This window comes from Chamaea fasciata, unplaced genomic scaffold (genome assembly GCF_029207755.1).
Source record: "Chamaea fasciata isolate MVZ Bird 193981 ecotype frontalis unplaced genomic scaffold, bChaFas1.0.hap1 SCAF_18, whole genome shotgun sequence".
NCBI lineage: Eukaryota > Metazoa > Chordata > Aves > Passeriformes > Sylviidae > Chamaea > Chamaea fasciata.
The window spans coordinates 8690098-8708326 of record NW_027094103.1 but is presented as its reverse complement, the minus strand read 5'-3'; the positions used below and the strand labels follow the sequence as shown (position 1 = coordinate 8708326).

At 49.6% G+C, this 18229-nt stretch overlaps 1 protein-coding gene across 2 annotated transcripts in view; it reads right to left on the bottom strand.

Moving 5' to 3' along the window:
* TTC28 (tetratricopeptide repeat domain 28) overlaps positions 1–18229 on the bottom strand; it is a 107179-nt gene that overhangs the window by 16124 nt on the left and 72826 nt on the right. For both annotated transcript variants that reach the window (XM_066200161.1, XM_066200162.1), the window contains 8 exons: positions 16249–16756; positions 12272–13613; positions 11413–11936; positions 9734–9843; positions 9440–9569; positions 8816–9034; positions 6699–6864; positions 3906–4046 (listed from right to left, as the gene is read on the bottom strand). In XM_066200161.1, coding sequence (XP_066056258.1) covers positions 3906–4046; positions 6699–6864; positions 8816–9034; positions 9440–9569; positions 9734–9843; positions 11413–11936; positions 12272–13613; positions 16249–16756 — 3140 coding nt within the window. The remainder of the gene's footprint in view (positions 1–3905; positions 4047–6698; positions 6865–8815; positions 9035–9439; positions 9570–9733; positions 9844–11412; positions 11937–12271; positions 13614–16248; positions 16757–18229) is intronic.

Sequence of the window (18229 nt, the reverse complement as noted above, 5' to 3'; positions counted from 1 at the left end):
GCCATCCAGGGGATTCTGCTCTCTAAGATGCTTCATGGGAGGACTTCAGGCTCCCATTCAGCTTCACACCCCAGTGAACAGTGACATTAATGGCAGGATGAATCAGCTGCATGACACTGCTATGGAGTTTCTCTACACACTCCAGTGCCTGAAGTGCTGTTCCCAGTTGCTCCTGGACACATACAGCAGCTGTGTGCAGGCAGGCATGAGACCCACTGACAACTGACCCCAGCCACAGGAGGATTTGCACTTGGGTTGTGCACCAACTGACCTAGTGTGATACCAGAGGAAATGTGACAACAGGCAAACCACGAGACATCAAGATTCTGCACTTCTGCCACTGCTGTGCAACACCTGGTGCCCATTTCTGATATTCTAACAGAACTCTGCACGTGATCTCCTGGCATCAGCAGCCACAAATGTCTGCCCTGCTGAGGAAATGAAGTTGTCCCGTTCTGGGCTCACTAGTCCAGCAGCTGTGCTCCCCAGAAATGTTATCCTTGGCTTGGGGCCAGGAACAACCATTTTACATAGAAAGGGTAACTTTCCAAAGCATTTTAGCAGGTGGAGCTCAAAGGAAAGACAGGGAGGCCCGGGACATACCCCAACTATTGCTGATACACACCAACGCACAGACTCAGAAATTGCATTTTTCCCTCTCTCTCTTCTCAGCTGCTGCAACCAGCCTCCTGACCCAGCTCACATCATGTCTAAAACCTATAGTTCCCTGAAGAAAAAAATGCTCTTACCACCCCACAAGGAATTTCCATCTTATGGGCACATAGGAATAACCTCAGAATGTCAACAAAAGCCCCATGCCTGACTGCCAATGCTCTCCAACCCAGATATTCCAGTGACAGTACAAGTATGCTGCTCCTGCTGCTGCTTAGAGCTGCTGGGAACTCATCGGGGGGATTTGTGCACCAGGGGATGAGCACAGGCTTGGTGCTGTGTGCTCCCCTCACCCCCTTTTGCCCCACTTCACTGCCAGCATCTGACTGCAGGGTTCAGATTTATGAAGCTCAGATTTTAAAATCAGATCAGGGAAAAAAAAAATCTGTGCAGGAATATCCCAGTGGTCCCCCAGGACCCTGTGCCCTGATCATCCCTGAGTGGTTTGTTGCCAGCAGGCAGCACTTGCCAGCCCCACAGCCCATGTTCAGCCTTTGTTACACACTCATTTACTGCAGGGAATAGGGGCTTGATTACTCCAATCAGCAAAGCCCTCCTGCATCTTGGGTTTCCCAGCCAAGCAGCTCTAGATTTATCTCTTCACCACTCAGACTGCTTTTTATGAGAACAAAACCAAGGAAGCACCATAAATCTCTTCCCTCTCCTGCCTCTGTGTGTGTGTGTGTGTACACAAAGAGTGAGCAAATCCACAGGGGAGGATGGACAGATCTCTTGTGGCAGTGGAGCTGACCAAGAGCCCTGCCCAGCCCATCCTTCCCTCCCAAAGAAGCCAACAAAAGGCTCCAGGTGCACTGATGATTTCTACCTTGCTCTTGCAATGCAGAGGATCCCCTGATGTCTGTGCAGTGAAATCTCTCATTTGGAAGCCTTTGCTCAGACTCTGCAGCACTGCTGATTTATAACCCTTTGTACAGGCAGCCTGGCCTGCAGCAAGCAGAGAAACAGCACAAACAGCCAGGGCTGAGCTCTGCTCTCTCCCTTTGTCTTGGAGATGCAGGAACAAAGCAAAGCCTCTGAGAACAGGGTCAGACTGACCTGGCTGACCACCAGCCTCACAGATGCTGGCTCTGCCTGTTGAAGATGAGTGGCTGGGCCAGGGCAGGAAGGAAGGGTTAATCCCAGAACCAGCACAGAGCTGCTCCTGCCTCAGCACTAATTAGGATTTTGGACAAGTCAAACACTCCCCCACGACCAAGCACAGCCACTGGGAGGGCTGGAAGTCAGGCCTGGTGCTGCAGGGGTCTAACAGCCTTGGGAAGCTGGATATCCACCCAGCCTTCCTCAAAGAGACTCTTCCTAAAGATGCAGCCCTAAATCCTTGACACACACACCGTACAAAGCTGTGGGAAGCTCCAGAAAGCAGCCAGATCTGAGCTCCCTGTGGATCCTTGAAAGGATCCACAAGTATCTCCAGAACCCACTAGTGGTTGCAAAAAACCCACAGCCCACCCAGCACTCTCTGCCAGGGTGGTCTGCATGTCAGCAGCTGCAGCACTGCATCCTGGATTGCAGAGAACCACCACAGAAAGGACTCCCCAGGCACTGCTGTCCCATCTGCCACCCCCCATCCCTCTGCTCTGGAGAGGGTCAGCTCTGTGGGTCTCTAGGGTAAGTTGTCAGGCGCTGAGGGCAGTAATAGGGTCCACTGATCCTGATCAGGTTGCCCTACCTAAGGAGCAGAGAAAATAGAAGCTGCAAGAAGACACGAGCCACTGTGGCTATCTTGGTGGCTATACCAGTGGCATCCTCAGCTCAGACAGCTGCTGCCCAGTCCTGAGATCACCACGGTGTTCCTTCAGTGCTTCTTTCTCTTCCAAAGTCCATTTCCTCTCAGAAGTTCCCTAAGTGAACTGCCAACCCTCCAAGTTTGCTTTTCTAAGCAGAACTGACAAAAAAATCCTACTGTTCTCTGCTTAAAAGAATCTACCCTGAATTCAGGGCTCAGCAAGCCAGCTGCAAACAGATGTGGAAGTGTTAGCTCCATCCCCAGGTCCCCCTCCACAAGCAAAAGGAGAGGGGCAGGCAGGGAAGCCATCCAGCAGTGTCTCATTTTTTCACCTCAGTGCTCATCGCAAGAACATCACAGAGACGGCTGCTTCTAATGCTTCCCCTGCTCCTCTTCTGAGGGTGCTTTTAGTTAAATGCCCAAGATGCCCCATCTCTGGCCTGCTCCTAAGAGCTGCAAACCACTTATTAGACAAGACACCTGAGTTAAGCTCCTAGGTCTGGATTCAAAGTAATGCATGTGGCTCCTGTGGAGCAGAAAGACAGAGATGTGGCACGGTTGGCCACTACAGTGTTCCTGAAGATCAGCATTCCCTGGAACAGAATCACATCCTACTTCCCCCTGTAATCAGAGGGACAATCTCCTCGCTTTCTAAACCTGATAAATTAGCAAAACATCTCAGCAATTCTGGGGATCTGCCTGAGTGATCCAAAACTAGCAAGTACTCCCAGTCCTTCATCAGTGCAGCAGCTTGAACAGACATGCTTGTGGATTCTGAGAAGAAAACCAGGCCAGCTCCTGGTGCCAGCAGGCAGCTCCCAGTTCTGTGGGGATGCTGTAACAGTGCACAAGCTCCAATGGTGGCTCACAATACTCCAGGCTGATCACATTTGCTTTTCCAGCTGAGAAAGGCCTAGGGTATCCTGTGCTCATAAACCACAACCGAGCACAGATCCAGTCAGAAACCCTGGGTTGCATCACACAGCTACACTGGAAAAATTCTGTCTTCAATTTTCTTTCCAAATGGTTGCCCTAAGCCCTAATCAGCACAGTCATGTGAAAGGCTGAGAACAAGTCGTAAGAGGCAGAAAATGAGTGGTGACTTGCAGTTAGTACAATCCCGTAACTCTGGAAAGGCGGCATATTCCCACCTAAATGGTGCAACACTTGAGATCAACAGAAACATTTATTTCTGTAAACAAGTGTGCAGGAGAGAGCTCCCAAGTTCCACATTTCACACACAGTATGGACAAAACAGAGATCCCCTGCAATTGCTTGGAGTCTCAAAATCAGCACTTGGCCAGGAGAAAAGTAAATTCCGAACAGCTGCTCCTCTGGACAGTCATCAGTTACAACTGGGACCAGTCCTTGCTGGTTCTGCCATCAAGCACTGGCACTGGCTGCACCTAAACTTGCAATTTAGAGAGAAGCCCATCACCAAGACATCTCCTGCTTGCTGATCCCCACAGCAGTGCTGCATTCTCACCTGTTCAATAGGTTGTTCCTGCTGACCATCCTCAGGAAGCCAGTTGGATCAGTCATTGAGTTCAGCTTGTTATTCATCTCCTCAAACTGCTGGTCCATGATATCCCCAGCTTCACTCTCTGTCTCACTGCTAGCACAGGCTCTGGGGGGAATCAGAAGGAGTCATTGATATGAGAAGAAGCAACAGCTTGATGACAAATGCTCGGCCAGTTTGAGCAACAATGTTTTTCAAACAGAAGCTCAACCAAAGGCTAATGCCAAATCTTCCTTGGCTTGCCTTTTGTCAGGCATATAAGACAGTACCAGCCTCACTTCCTCCTCTTCTGGGATTCCTCAAGGTTTAGTGAGTGGCACACACAGGGGGGAGTGCAGGACCCTTTCTGTGCATTGCAGGCAGGGACTTTTAAAGCTGCAGCACAACACTGAAAAGCTGAGTCTGTAGGAAACATCAACTCAACCCTTATCTGCCTAAGAACACGTGTGAGCACATCCTTTTCAGATCTCCACAGTTAACTTCAAGCTCCACATACTTCTTTCACTGGCAAAGACTGACAGAGCAGAGGGAGCTGTGTTGCCACTCCTGTTATACAAAGAGGGAAAGCACAGAACAATTTACTCTATCAATGCCCCAAGTGCACCAGCAATATAGAGAAACAGCCCAACAATTCTAAATTCCCAGTCTCCTGACATTAATATCTGAATTTTCTCTTGCGGTTAAGGTGCTCATGGTGGGCTGGGCTTGGGTGAGCATTTTGCTTGTGACTCATTCTCTCTACTTTGTACACTTTTGTTGTTAATGTTGTTGTTATTAGTGTTTGTTTCCTTGTCTCATTGCTGTTTCCAATAAATTATTCTTATCTCAACCTGTGATCTTCACCTTCTGTGCCTCCAATTCTCCTCTCCAGCCACCAGAAGGAGGGAGGGGGAGGGAGCAAGCAAGCAGTATTGGGGTGTGGAGAGTCTCAGTGGAAGAACTAAACTGGGGAGCACCATGCCTAAACCACAACAATGGCACATCACAAACCTTGGAATATGTACACTTAAGATAAACCTACGATGCTACATGATGAAGCCTTCTTGAATCTCATTTCTGCTTCTTTTTGCGTTCCTGACAGCTTGAAATCTCTCCTCAAAAAAGAGCACAGGAATTAAATGAACACACAACTCACACTTGTGCAGGCAACTAGAGCTGGACCTCTGTTGCTGTATGGATCATGGATCTCTTGTGAGTGAACTTCCTGGTCAATATGATTTATAACCTGGTAAGTTCTGACAAAAGCCAATCACTTCATGAACACTGAAATGGGGACAGCTGAACCACAGACGGGGGATAAAAAAAAAAAAACAACATAAGGGGGAAAAGGGAGAAGAAAAGGTTGTCAACAGCTCTTCCCTGCACATTTTTCCTCCAGATGAGGCATGCTCAGCTCTGAATCCTGGCACAGTTTGGAGTAACACTCACAGCTCCTTAAAGAGGCAAAAATCTTGAGTTCACGAACCCAAGAGTGCAGGTCACATGCTCTCCCTAAAGAGAGCAGAGTCTGTTCTGACACAAGTTCAAGCAGACTTTAAAACCCCTTTATGCTTTTTTTTTTTTTTTTTGCAAGAATGCATTACTTTGAGGATTAATTAGACCGGCTGAAAAGAACCCTTTCTAGCAGAACCTGAAGGCTGCAGTGTGGAACTGAACATCCTGTGCATTGCTTCCCCTCCAAGAAGTGTGAAGACATGCTTTGGAAACTCATCAGCACCTCTGACCCTGCTCACAGCAGTGTGGACAGCACCAACTCTTCAACCTGAACCCCAGAGCACTCCAGCAAGCCAGGGGCTGAGCAGTCAAGTTCCTTCCATGTGCTGTGCATATTCACACCCTGCTGCTCTCTGGTGCTGAGTTTGAGGCTGGCAGCTTCTGCTGGGGCCCTGAGGGGGCTGGAGAGCAGTGGAATCAGCAGGACTGAGGGGAAGCACTTGAACCACACGGGGAAGAAATTTCAAAGTAGAAAGTGATGTTCATCCACATGCAACAGCCAAGATTTGTTGCTTCATTCCCTGCACATGACTTTGACATGGGGAAAGAACATTTGCCTGATTGTACCACACTGGTCCAAGGATCTCGGAGACAAGCATTAAACCCAGAATCCTAAACAAAAACATACCATTACCACTAAGTGAGAAAGAAGCTGATATCCCAGCAAATTAAAAACTCATCCCAGAACCTGAAGACTGAAGGGCTGCCTTTGCCAGGAGGAGAATCTGTGGTGACAAACAGTTAATGAAACAAAAAACTGCTGCATGAGGTCCAACTGCAGATTTCAGTTATGGATCTTGCGTATCTGCATGTCTGCAGGGTAAGACTCAACAATCAACATGTGGGTTCTAAATTATTTACTCAGCTATAGCCACAAGCCACATTGGGGGGTGGTAAGAATTCCTATGGTACTTGCAGTTTTTCAAAGCAAACTGTTGAAAGAGAATTAATTACACTGGAAACTGTAAGTAGGATGAAATCTGTCCATATGCAGTCAGACATGGCACCTGCCTCCTCATCCAGTCTACAGATTCACCACACAGCCTGTGGGTTTGGACCTTATTTGCATGTGCACAGAGTTGTTTGGCAGGAAAATAATCATGGTTACAAAAACAAAGCCTTTTTTTTTTGTTGCTGCACGAAAAATTTGCCTCTTCTGTGACTCACAGTTCTCAGGCTTCTCAGCCAATTAGCTCATCCCAAAGTGTTATAAATTCAGGTGGGAGAGCAGAGAGCAGGACGTCAGACCCCCTGACCCCAGCTCACCTTGTGTAGTAGGAATCCACCCCCAGAGCCTCCCGCACGCTGGAGATGTGCTGCTCCAGTGCTGAGTTTGTCGGTGTCTGCAGGGCCACGCTGTTGGCTTCATGGAAGTCCCCAGCATTTTCTGTCAGGCTGTCACCCAGATAATACTCATGGAATTTCAGAATTCCTGCAAGGCACCAGAATCAGGTTATTTCTGCAGGGCTAGAATTGCCAGCAGCTGTCTAAGAAGATGGCACAGCCCCAGGCATTTGGCATTTCCAGCATAACTGGGGCAAAGTGTTCTGTGCCAGGTCTCCACTGAACTTCTCCAGCATTCCCAGCTTTGTTTTTAAAATCTGGGTTTGTACTTTGCAGATAATGGCTCAAAGGCACAAAGACAGAGGAGAGCTTTTACAAGATGCTCAGATTGCCTTTGCTATTGCAGCACTCACATAAATTATAAACCAGATCTTCCATACAGGCCCCTAGTAGATTAATTCACATTTCAATTGATACACATGAAAAATACCTATTAATAGCCTCTGAGCAAATTAACTGAACACACAAGGCTGAACAAGAGTGTTGTTACAACAGCAGAACCTCCTCACATCACACACAGCGATTTCACTCTATAAAAGGAAAGAAGATGGATTAAAGCACAGTGAATTATTAAAAGATAGCATTTCACAATGGGTAAACCAGATAAAGGCCACTTCCTGTTTTGCTGAGAATTCCACAGCTACTGCAGATAAAACCTTCCTGCTTTCAGACTCCTCTATTCTTCCCGATATAATTAATTCTCCAGCCTGTGATCAACAGTAAAAGGCTGCTCTGGATGCCTTAGCAGCATCAATTATTACACCAGTTAGAGAAGAGGGGAGAACAAAGAATTAAGCAACTCCTCCTGCAGCAACAGAAGCAAACAGCAAAAGCCAAGAGGTTCTGAGGGTTCCATGTCAGGGGGACAATGAGGACCCTGGGCTGCCACTGAAGCTGCTCCCTCTGCCAATGAATAAGAACAGGTCACCATGGCTGGACCAGAGTCACTACTGAAGAGCTCCCAGCAAAGTTTCTTGAGAAAAACCCCTGAAGCACCACAGCCTGTACCCTTCCCATACCCTGAGAGAACCTCCAAACAGGCAGCCACAAACCATGGACTCAAACACTGCAACTGCTTTTCTCCAAGACCCACTTTGGGCAAGGAGGATACTGATCTTGAAGCTCAGTGGCAAATCCTACACTTGATCCATTTAATTTTAATAAGCTCAGCCTGATAGTGATACTATAGAATTATTGGTATTTTATTGTGTAAACTACAGGCTTGAAGAGCCAATTAGTGACTGGATGCACAGCAGGACAATCCCAACTTACAGACATGCAACACTGCAAAATACTCCCAAAAAGCGTTTCTTCCAACCACTGTCATCCCATCTAAGTCAGGCATGTGTGAGTGCTTCCTTCCCTTTCTGAAGGATTTTTCGTGCAATCTAAATAGTGCTTTTTATCTCTTTAGCTTTGTCATGATGAAGGGCTGCAATTATTAAATTATATCCAGAAAGAACTTGTTAAAATTTACAGTCATCACTTTATTAGATAATGAATAACAGCTGTCTGCAAAAAGCAATCCTCTTCAAATTAATCCTCCTTGCTCCTCTGTGATAAGTGTTTCCACATTCATGTGAGGATCAGGCAGTTTAATGGCATATCAGGAAGTGGGGATGCCCTTCTGTTTTCTGCAATCCACTTCAGTGAATAAACACCAAAAGCTTTTGGAAGAATAAAGCTTAGAACTATAATTAAAGTAGGGATTCTTATGCATAGAAGATTCTTATAGAGCAAACATACTTGGAATTTCATTCCTCTTCTGTTCTGCCCTGTGGGAAATATATACAGATTGGAGGTTGAAAAATGAAAATATTAAACATGTGAAACATTTCCATCTCCAGGTGAACATCAAAGTCCTGAATAAGCACTTCTGAGTCATTACTGCTGTGGCTATGCCACAGCTTTTAGTCTATTCAGCTTTAAGGTACTAGATGGAAATCATTTCCTCCTACATTCACTCTGGTCCCAAATCCATTCCTATTCTCCCTTTTTAAGGCCTGTTCCCAGGCTCTTGTGTCCAAAAAGGAGCTCACCTGCTCCAGGAGCCAGCAGCCAGCTGTACAGATAACCTGCAGCCAGTGAGTAGTAGAGAACAAGCCCCCTCTGGCCATTCACAGTCTCCAGGACCTGGTCAAGGGTCACAGGAGAATAGGGATCTGACTCCTGCTGCCCAGTCTGACGTTCCACGAGCAGGTCAGCAAAAGCCCTCGTTCGTCCTCTCTCTGCTACTGCCAGTGCCTCATCATGGTGACCTAAAAAGACAAAGCCATCTCTCAGACCTGACACATGTGCGGTCAGCAGTTCATGAAACAGGGACAGCTGCTATCCCAATGCCACAGAGACCTGGGGAGCAGTGTCACCTATTTCCCAAAAGAGGAGTCTCTGCACTGGAACACAGTCCCACAGAATGTATCTGCTGAGGGCAATAACACAACGAGCCACAGAAAGGCAAATCAATGGAGGAAGCAAGGAAGAGGAACCAAAGGAGCCCCAAACCCAAAGACAGACACCCACATTGCTGTCCTGGAAGAGAAATGCTGTGCTGTGTTGGACAGCTGCGGAGCAAAGGACATACCAGGAACTGCCACCCCACAAGTCCAGCTGAACTCCTGGCATGAGCCTGGAGTTCAGGCTCAGCATGTGAAGGCATGTCTTACCCAGACTGACAAGAACTCGCTGCAGGGCCTGATAGGAGGATGTCTGCAGGTCGAAGAGTGACAGCTTGTAATCCGTGCTCAGCTGCACCTCGTGGCGGATGGTTTCAAACAGCGCGGAGGCCCGGTACAGCTGGGAGGGAAAACAGCCACAGTGACTTCCCCATGGACACTGCACAAAGCACTGGAATGCAGGATGATCCAGGGCCAGCATCCCCTCAGGCTGGGGAGCTCTGGCTCACCCAGAGGGCTTGGAGGACACAAGCCCCACCCAGCACGGGGCAGACCATGGTGTACCTGGTGCTGGGACTCCTCCAGGTTCCCACTCGCCCAGAGGGAGAGGCCGAGGCCATGACGGATTTTTGCTTCATCTTCTCTGCGTCCCAGCTGCTCTGCCAGCCTCAGTCCTGAAAAGGAGTCAGAGTGAGAGAGTGTCAGACGGGAGAAGGGGCTGTGGCCTCAGTCCCACGGGGCTCCTGCGCATGCAGAGACAGCCGTGGAGCTGCCAGCACTGCGACAGAAAGTGAGGCAGCACCAGTGGTGGGATGGTGAGCAGGGCAGGGACAGCACCAGGATGACCAGTGGGGCAGTAGCAGTACTGGGCAGCTGTTGCCAGACCTCACATCAGCACCAGCCTGAGAGGTGACAGACACTTCTGTGGAGTGAACCCTCCCTAAATGAGGTTAAGGCACCATCCCCTGAGACACACTCAGTAAGCCCCGATTAGAAAGTTCAACTTTTAAACCCTGAAAGCCACACAGACAAACAAAATCACAGTGAGCTGTCAAACACTGCCAGAAGAGACACCTCTTGCCACATTCCTGGCTTGTTTCCCATCAGCTCTCCCTGGCCCTCCGGCAGGCTCTGCATGGTTTATGTGCTGAGCCAGAGCAGAGGGCAGGAGCCTGGCCTGAAGGACCTGGAGCTCATTTCACTTGCAGCAGCACATTCTGTGCTGTCCCTGCTTCCACACACTCCAAACCTCTAGCCTTGGTGGCCCCTGCTGACAACAGGGACAACTCCTTTGAGGCACCTCAGGTTTCCCCCGGCCTGGGGAGCAGGGCCCTGGCTGTCACCACACAGCAGTTAGCGTACCCAGGCTAGGCAGGAATTCTGCAGCACACCAGGAGAAGGAGCTGTGTTTCATTTCTCCCCTTCCAACAGCAATCTGGCATCCTGCCAAGATCAGTTTCATGAAAACCAAACGAACTGATGTAATACATCCTTCGGCCTCCAGCTTCATACACTCCAGCTACATTGCTCATCTGCTGCATCAGAGCCCATCGTTTGATCAGCTGCTGCCTGCATGCTGCAACCCCTTGCAGCAGCACAGCTCCCAGGCCAGTGCTGACCCAGCTCTCAGAAGGCAGATGGCTCCTGGACACCTCAGGCTGAATTTCCCTCGCCTCTCTATCAAACAGCACTTGTTTTCACTCAGACTTTTTAGAAAAACTCATCCACTTTCTCTCACTCCTAGGTGAACACATAAGAAGAGCCAGGTGGCTCCCAGCAAGGCATAAATCTCTCCTAACAGACCTCTCAGGATCAGAGAGATTCATCATAATCTTCTGTGCTTTTCCCAGGGCTAGATCCTGGTATGCAATGCCATTTATAGAGAAGGTTTACACCTTCAGGCACAAATGAGCTTTACAAAGAGACTCTGCTGGGTGAAGCCTAGATTCATGCTCTGAGGCACCAAAGATGCCCCCAGGAAGGCACAGATCATGTTTTGTCTAGAGGACACCAAGAAGGCTCCAATTGAGATGGCACACTGGCCATGACACCTCCAAAGATGGGTACTCAAAGAGATGCTCAGCAGTAGCTGTGGATGTCTGCAAGAGCTTCTACATCAAAGGCCACTCTTAAGGCCTGTTCCAGCCATGTTTACAGTACCTCACCTCTCCATGTCTTCAGGGCTCCCTTCCACCCTTCTGACCCTACCACTGCATGCTCTGTTGTCCAACTCAGCCTCTCACCTTCCTGCAGGTACATCACAGCCTGAGAGTAGTTCTGCAAAGCATGGTGAGTCCTCCCCAGGCTGCTGTACGACACGGTTTTGGCCACGAGGTCGTTCATCTGCGCCGCGATGCTGAGGTGCTGCTCCTGATAAACCACCGCCCTCTCATAGGTGCCCAAGGACTCGTAGGTGAGGCCCAGGTTGCCGTAGGCCCGGCCCTGGCCCGCGGGGTTGTTGGTCTCCTCGGCGATCTGCAGGTCCAGCTGGTGGTACTGCAGGGCGGTCTCGTACTCGCCCATCTGCTGGTAGACCCCACCCAGGCCGCAGGCAGCGTCGCTCTCCAGGGCGCGGTCCTTCATCTCCCGGGCGATGTTCAGCTGCCGCTCCAGGCACGAGATGGCTTGCTCGTAGTTGCCCAGCTGGCTGTGCAGGCTTCCCAGCTCCCCGTAAGCCTGGGCTTTGTTAAATGCTTCCCCCAGCTCGTGTGCTACTACAAGCCTCTTCTCAAAGCACACCAGAGCCTGCTGTAAACTTCCCATAGCCCTACAAGGGAGGAAAACAGCGGTGTTTATTTTGCCGGTATTTCCTTGAGAGAAGGTGTTTTGCCGTTTCCCCCCTGGAGGCCAGCTCAAACCTTCCTGTCAGAGGCTTTCCCCCAGGAGACATCCCCAGCACTTTTGAATCGACCTCCTCCTTCTCTCTGGGCAGTGACATCAGCTTTGTAATTTGAGCAGTCAGCACAGACCTCGCCACCCACGGGACTCTAACTCACTCCTGTGTCACATCACTGGGTGCGTGCCAAGGCCCTCAAACACACCCCACCAGCACCACACTGCATTGTACTTCACTGACATTAGAACACACGTGCAGCTCCTTACCTGTGCCCACTGCCCAAGCCTCGGTAGGCCTTTGCCTGATCTTGCATACGGTTCAAGCTTTGAGCCACAGACAGGTACTGTTCATAATACTTTATAGCTTCCTCAAAATCTCCCAGAGCCTCATAACAATCTCCCAGGTTCCCATACGCTCGGCCCCGATCTAATACGGATTCGTTCCCACTGAGCTGCTGCAGCATGGCCAGCTGCTGCTCAAAGTAGCCAATCGCTTCCTCCATGACATTCATGTTCATCTTGGTAATGCCCAGGTTACCGTAGACCTGGGCTTCGATGCTGGGGTCCTTCAGCTTCTGCCCCAGCTCCAGCTGTTCTTCGTAGCACTTGAAGGCCATGGTGTACTTCCCAAGTGACATATACACTGCAGCAAGGTGACCGTGTGCTCTGCATTCACCAGACATATCCCCCAGCTCTTGGTACACCTCCAGCTCCTGCGTGTGGTAACCTAAAGCCTTGTCACACTTCTGTACCATCCTGTATGCAGAGCCCAGGGCTGCATAGGCATTGGCTTCCAGTCTCCTGTCTTTAACATGATGGGCTAAGCTCAACTGCTGCTCATAAAACTTTATTGCACCATGTACATCTTTTTTACAGACAAAAATATCCCCCAAGTTCCCCAGAGCTCGGAATTTGGCCTGGGAATTGTTCAGAGACTGTGCCAGGGACAACAGGTACTTTTGACACTCCTCTGCTTTGTTGAAGTCCATCAAGGCTTTGAAGGCCAGGCCCAGGTTGCAATAGGCTTTGGCTTGGCTCAGCTTGTCATGAAGATCCTTTGCCAAGGCAAGATCCTGCTCGTAGTACTTAACAGCTTCTTCATAGTTCCCGAGGCAATAATGGGCATAGCCAAGGTTGTGGCAAACTTTCCCCTCGCCTTCCATGTCCTGCAGCTCTGGGGACAAGCGCAGGTACTGCTCGTAGTACGGGGCCGCCTGCACGAACTCTCCTCGTGTGCAGTGGAAGTTGCCCAAGTTGCTGAGGGCTCGCGCTTCGCTCTGGATGTCCCGCAGCTCCCGGGCAATGTTGAGATGATTCTGGTAGTGCTGCAGAGCGCGGTCATGGGCACCCAGAGCCTGGTAAGCAACCGCCAGGTTCCCGTGTGTGGAGGCCTGGGAAGCACGGTCGTTGACTTCCATAGAGATCTGCAGCTCCTGCCGATGGTACTTGACAGCCTGGTCGTACATGCCCAGGGCGTTGTAGGCGTTGCCCATGTTGCCGTAGGCCCGGCCCTGGGCCGCGTAATCGCTCAGCTCCTGCGCGATGGACAGGTGTGTCTTGTGCAGCCGCAGCGCCGTGTCGTAGTCGCCTTTCATCTGGTGGATGATTCCTGAAAGATAGCAGGAAGAAGCTCAACAAACACAGTGCTCTGCACTAAGCCTCTGCAGCACCCTGCACGCCAGGACTGCCGGCAGCCCGGCCCCTTCCCTGGCTCTTCACACCCGGCAGGGCACAGCCCTTCTGAACAAACTGCCTCCCTGCTTTTAACGGGGAGAGCCCAGGGAAGGTTTAGGTTTTATGTTATACAAAAGCACCCATTCACCACAACAACCAGACACAGTCTGGCCTTATAAAATTGCTGTTTATTTCCAGAAGTGATACCTGGTAGCTCCAGAGCTCAGACTCAACACACAGAGTGAGAGAGCACTTGCAGATGCTTTTCAATTTCAGTTGAATCACCTTGCATTTGTTATGAGACATGGGAGCAGGAGCTCTGATTCTGCTGATGATACCACCTACACTTCAATTAAACTCTGTGCCAATAATGCCTGTGGCTACTTTACAAACACCTGTGAAAAAGCCTGGAGGTTTGGGAGCCACTGAAGGAGGCCCTGCAAATGTTTTTTGACATTAATTGCAAAAGCTTCAAGAGAAAGTATCTGGCGTCTTGGGGAAACATGATGAGAACATGGAAAGAGGTACAGAAGTTCTCTTGGACCTGCAAGGAGGCAGTACTGAGAGACTTTAAATTGTATTCCATTAATAATGTGAAGTGTCCTCTCCCCATCATAGTGGGAACCCTTAAAAGCTGCAGAGGCTGGAAAGCCTGGTCTCCACATGGAGCCTGAGTGTTTGGAAATACCAGATGCTTTGCAAAGGTTGAGAACCTGAGGCTTCTGGTTAAACTCCACGTCTTGTGAAAGGCTGATAGCTTGTGCTTCACCCTCAGTCCATCACCTCCTGTTCACCTCGTCCCAGAGCACAGAGGATGTCTCTGCAGAACACTGTAGCAGCTGGGCTCTGTTACAGTCCGTGTCTGCCCTGCTTAACACTGGGTGCTTTCCATCTGCATCAGAGAAATGCAACAGAAAATGTCTGTTGCTTCAGCAGAGAGGCCAACTCTAACATTCTGGCCTGGAAACACACATTTAGATACATTTTTTTTTGCCTGTCAACATGGTTATTTTGATGAGGTTTTGTTTAGCATGTGGATTAGATGAAAGAGACAATTAAAACTTGACTTTTTGATTGGTACTGGATGCATTTTAAACAACAGTAATAGATTGTCTCAACAAGAACTGCATGTTCCCTTTCTCCAGTATAACTTAGCTCTGACAGAGGAGACAAAAAATACAGCCAAATAACAGCTGAAACGTGAGACCCCGCGCTCAGAGGCTAGGAGAACTATTCTAACACAAAGCGTGGAGTGGCTGAGTCAGCATACCAACTGAAAGCTATATTTAGGCTAAAATCCAACACTGAAAAACAGTCTCTGCCGCACCAGTCCATCTCTCACGTCTGTGTCTGCCCAGGACTGGAACCACAGACTCCCCAAGACAAGGTCCCACACTGGAGAAGAGATGGCGAATGTTGTTTGTGCTTCGCTGTTCATGCAAGGCCTCCTCTCCCAGCCCTCCTGCCTGCTGGGTGCTGTCACATTCACAGAAACCTTGTTCATGCACACTGCTCTCTCATGCTAAGCTGCCCACAAGCATTTTTGCATCACAAACCTATTTTGCCCCACGGATCTGCCTCAATTTGTGTAAAGGAGGAGATTTGCAACACTAATTAAAAAGCTGTGACTGTTTTGTTTTCTGCAGTTCCCCTTATCTTCTTCATTCAGCTCCTGAAGACTCAGCTACTAAGGAATTAAGTAATTCATCAAGCTCTTTTCAATTACCTGCTGTTGATAACATCAGAGTACAATTAGCATCTACAAATGAACCAAGTGCCAACTGCCAAGCAGAAACAGGAGCTGATTTACAGCGTGGGGCAGCCTGCAAGGGCTGGGATTCAGGGGCTGCCAACAAACACTTATTTTGATATCTCAGCACCAGCCCTGCTCTGCTGTTCCCAGCCAACTGAGAACACATCCCGAACGACAGCTGGAACACTGGCAGCACAACTGCCACAGCCATGGCAGAGATGGAAATACATCCTTGGTTGCTCCCACATCTGGTGCTGTGAGACAGCAGAAGAAACAGGTTTCACTTGAATGCAACTCAGTCTCTCCCAGCCTGGCAGCAGCATGCCAATGCTGCTCCTTAGGAGAATGTAAGACTCCTACACCCTAGTATTTCAATGAGTATATTCAGAAAACAAACTTACTTAGTCAGGATTTGACCCACGTGTCTCTCAACTTACAAGGCAGCAATATATTGACATATCCAGCAGACAAGCTCCCAAAGAAATGGCCAGGTAACAAACCACATCACTTCTTGCATTAGTGCAAGAATTACATTTAATCCTAACTCCTGAAGAGCTCTCAAATGCATTTTATCTTTTCATTTCCCTTTTGCTATTGCGTTTGTGCTTTCTAGTGTTTTTCTAAGGAATTTAATAATTGAATATGGAATACCGTGCAGCAGCACACAATCTGCCAAGGGTCTGTTTAATTCATTAAGGCCGTCTGGTAAAACTGGGGTGACTAACAAGACAGCACACAGCAGATCTCAGGCATCCTGGCAGCAGATCAGATAGTCTCAGCATTCTATGACAAATTCTGCTCCCTGTCAGGACCTCACCTAGATTGGAGGAGGCTCTGCCTTCAGCAGCTCGGTCCTGCAGGCTCTCAGCAATGTGCAACTGTTCCTCATGGTACTGCTTAGCCCTCTCCAGGTCTTGCATACATCTAGCTGCATGGCCCAGGCCAGCGTAAGCTCGCATCTCAATGGCCTTCTCAGCCAGCTCCTGGGCCAACTCCAGCACGTAGTTGTGGTAGGACATGGCTTTGTCGAAGTTCCTGCGGTAGTGGTAAGCGCTGCCCAGGTTGCTGTAGGCTCGAGCCTCCTCCCGCTTGTTCCCCAGCTCCTTGGCGATCTTCAGGTGCTGCTCATGGCACTGCACTGCGTTTTCAAAATCCCCCATGGCGATGTACACCGCTCCCATGTTGCCCAGCTCCCGCGCCTCTGAGAGCTCGTCCTTGGATTGCTTGGCCAGGAGGACACACTGCTTGTGGCTGGCCAGTGCATTGGGGTAGTCCCCGATGGCTGTGTACACGTGGCCCAGACTGCTCAGTGCTGAGGATGCTGCCTGCAGGGGTAAGAGAGACAATGTAAGTACAAGCACTCATGGCAACATGTCAGATGGCCCCAGTCCTAGAAATCAAAAACCATGAGAGGCCATACTGGTGAAAGAATGTGACTACTGACTAGAAAACTGCTCTCTGCAGCTCTAAACCGCTCAGGGCAGCTTATGTGGAGGCAGCAGGAATGGATGGGGTTGACTCAGGAGGACAGGGGTGGGATCATCTCTCTCTTTGACATGTGCAGTGTGTGTTTGTACCTGGCAGAGGGGAAGCACTGCAAAGATGCAGAGACTATTGAGGAGACAGAGAGTGATTGCTGAAGTTACCAACACCCTTCCATACCTCTGCTTCACCAAGCACACCATGCTCCAAAGAGCACAGTTCTTATTGTGCAGTATCGGGGTCCTGAGCCCCACACAACCTTGGGAATGCAGCAAAGACAACAGCATTTCAGCAGCAGGAGCCTCTGTCCCTTAGGCACATCTTACCTAAATATAGCTCTGTGAAAACCTTAGCTGCCACCACCAAGAAACAGCTGTATTTAATAAGAGAAATTATCTGAGAATCAGATTCTTTTGCCCCCTGCATCTCCCAGAATGCAGACCTGCCTTCCACCTGGCAGAGCCAGAGCTTCCAACCAGTCAGCAGGGCAAGGAGCCAAGGGCAGGGATGTGCTCCTCACACGCCTGCAGCCTCAGCAAGGCTGTCTGCTGCAGCATGCTGACCCTGACTCCTCTGCTCCTATGTGTGCATTTCCTTTGCTACCCAGCTGCTGCTGTGACCCAATTCCAAACCTCCCAAAAGGAGGTGTCAGGATGAGGGCAGCAGCTGGCCAAGGGCTGCTGCTCACAGCTCCTGGGCAGTCTTGGCCCCAGCCCCTCCTCAGTGCTGGCCTGACCAGCTGCTACTGATGTGGCCACAGGCAGAGCTGGGACTGGGTCCTGCTCCATGCTGGTCAGACTGGCTGCAGAATTGGGGTGGTCTGGCCCTGGACAGGCTCTTCAGCAGCACGCTGACATAAATTCTTGGCTGACACTACGAGGGAGAGCTCTTAGAGCGTTTGAGGGGGTCTGTTTGGAGGCTGCTACAAAACCAACACAAAAATTCTTGCTCTGAATTTGAATCCATTTTTACACAAATCTTCACAAAGCTTAATATATACAGAGTATTGAGTCATTTGCAACCTAAGTAGGGAAGAAAAGGGAAAACCCAGATACATGCAGCCATCTTCCACAAACCAAAGTACTGAGTGGGGCCCGTTACAGGCCTCAAGATGCATCAGAAGTCCCTTCATCCTGATAGGATGCAACGTGCCCACTGCTGTGGAACAAGGCAGCAGCACCCCCTGGGCCAAGTCAAGCCCAGTACAATTCTATGAGAACTGATCCAGCCTGGAAGTTCAGAAATTCTGGAAGACTGGCCACGACCAGCAACAGAACTTCTGTTATTGCTGGGAAGTGAATAGTAATGTCTTTCTG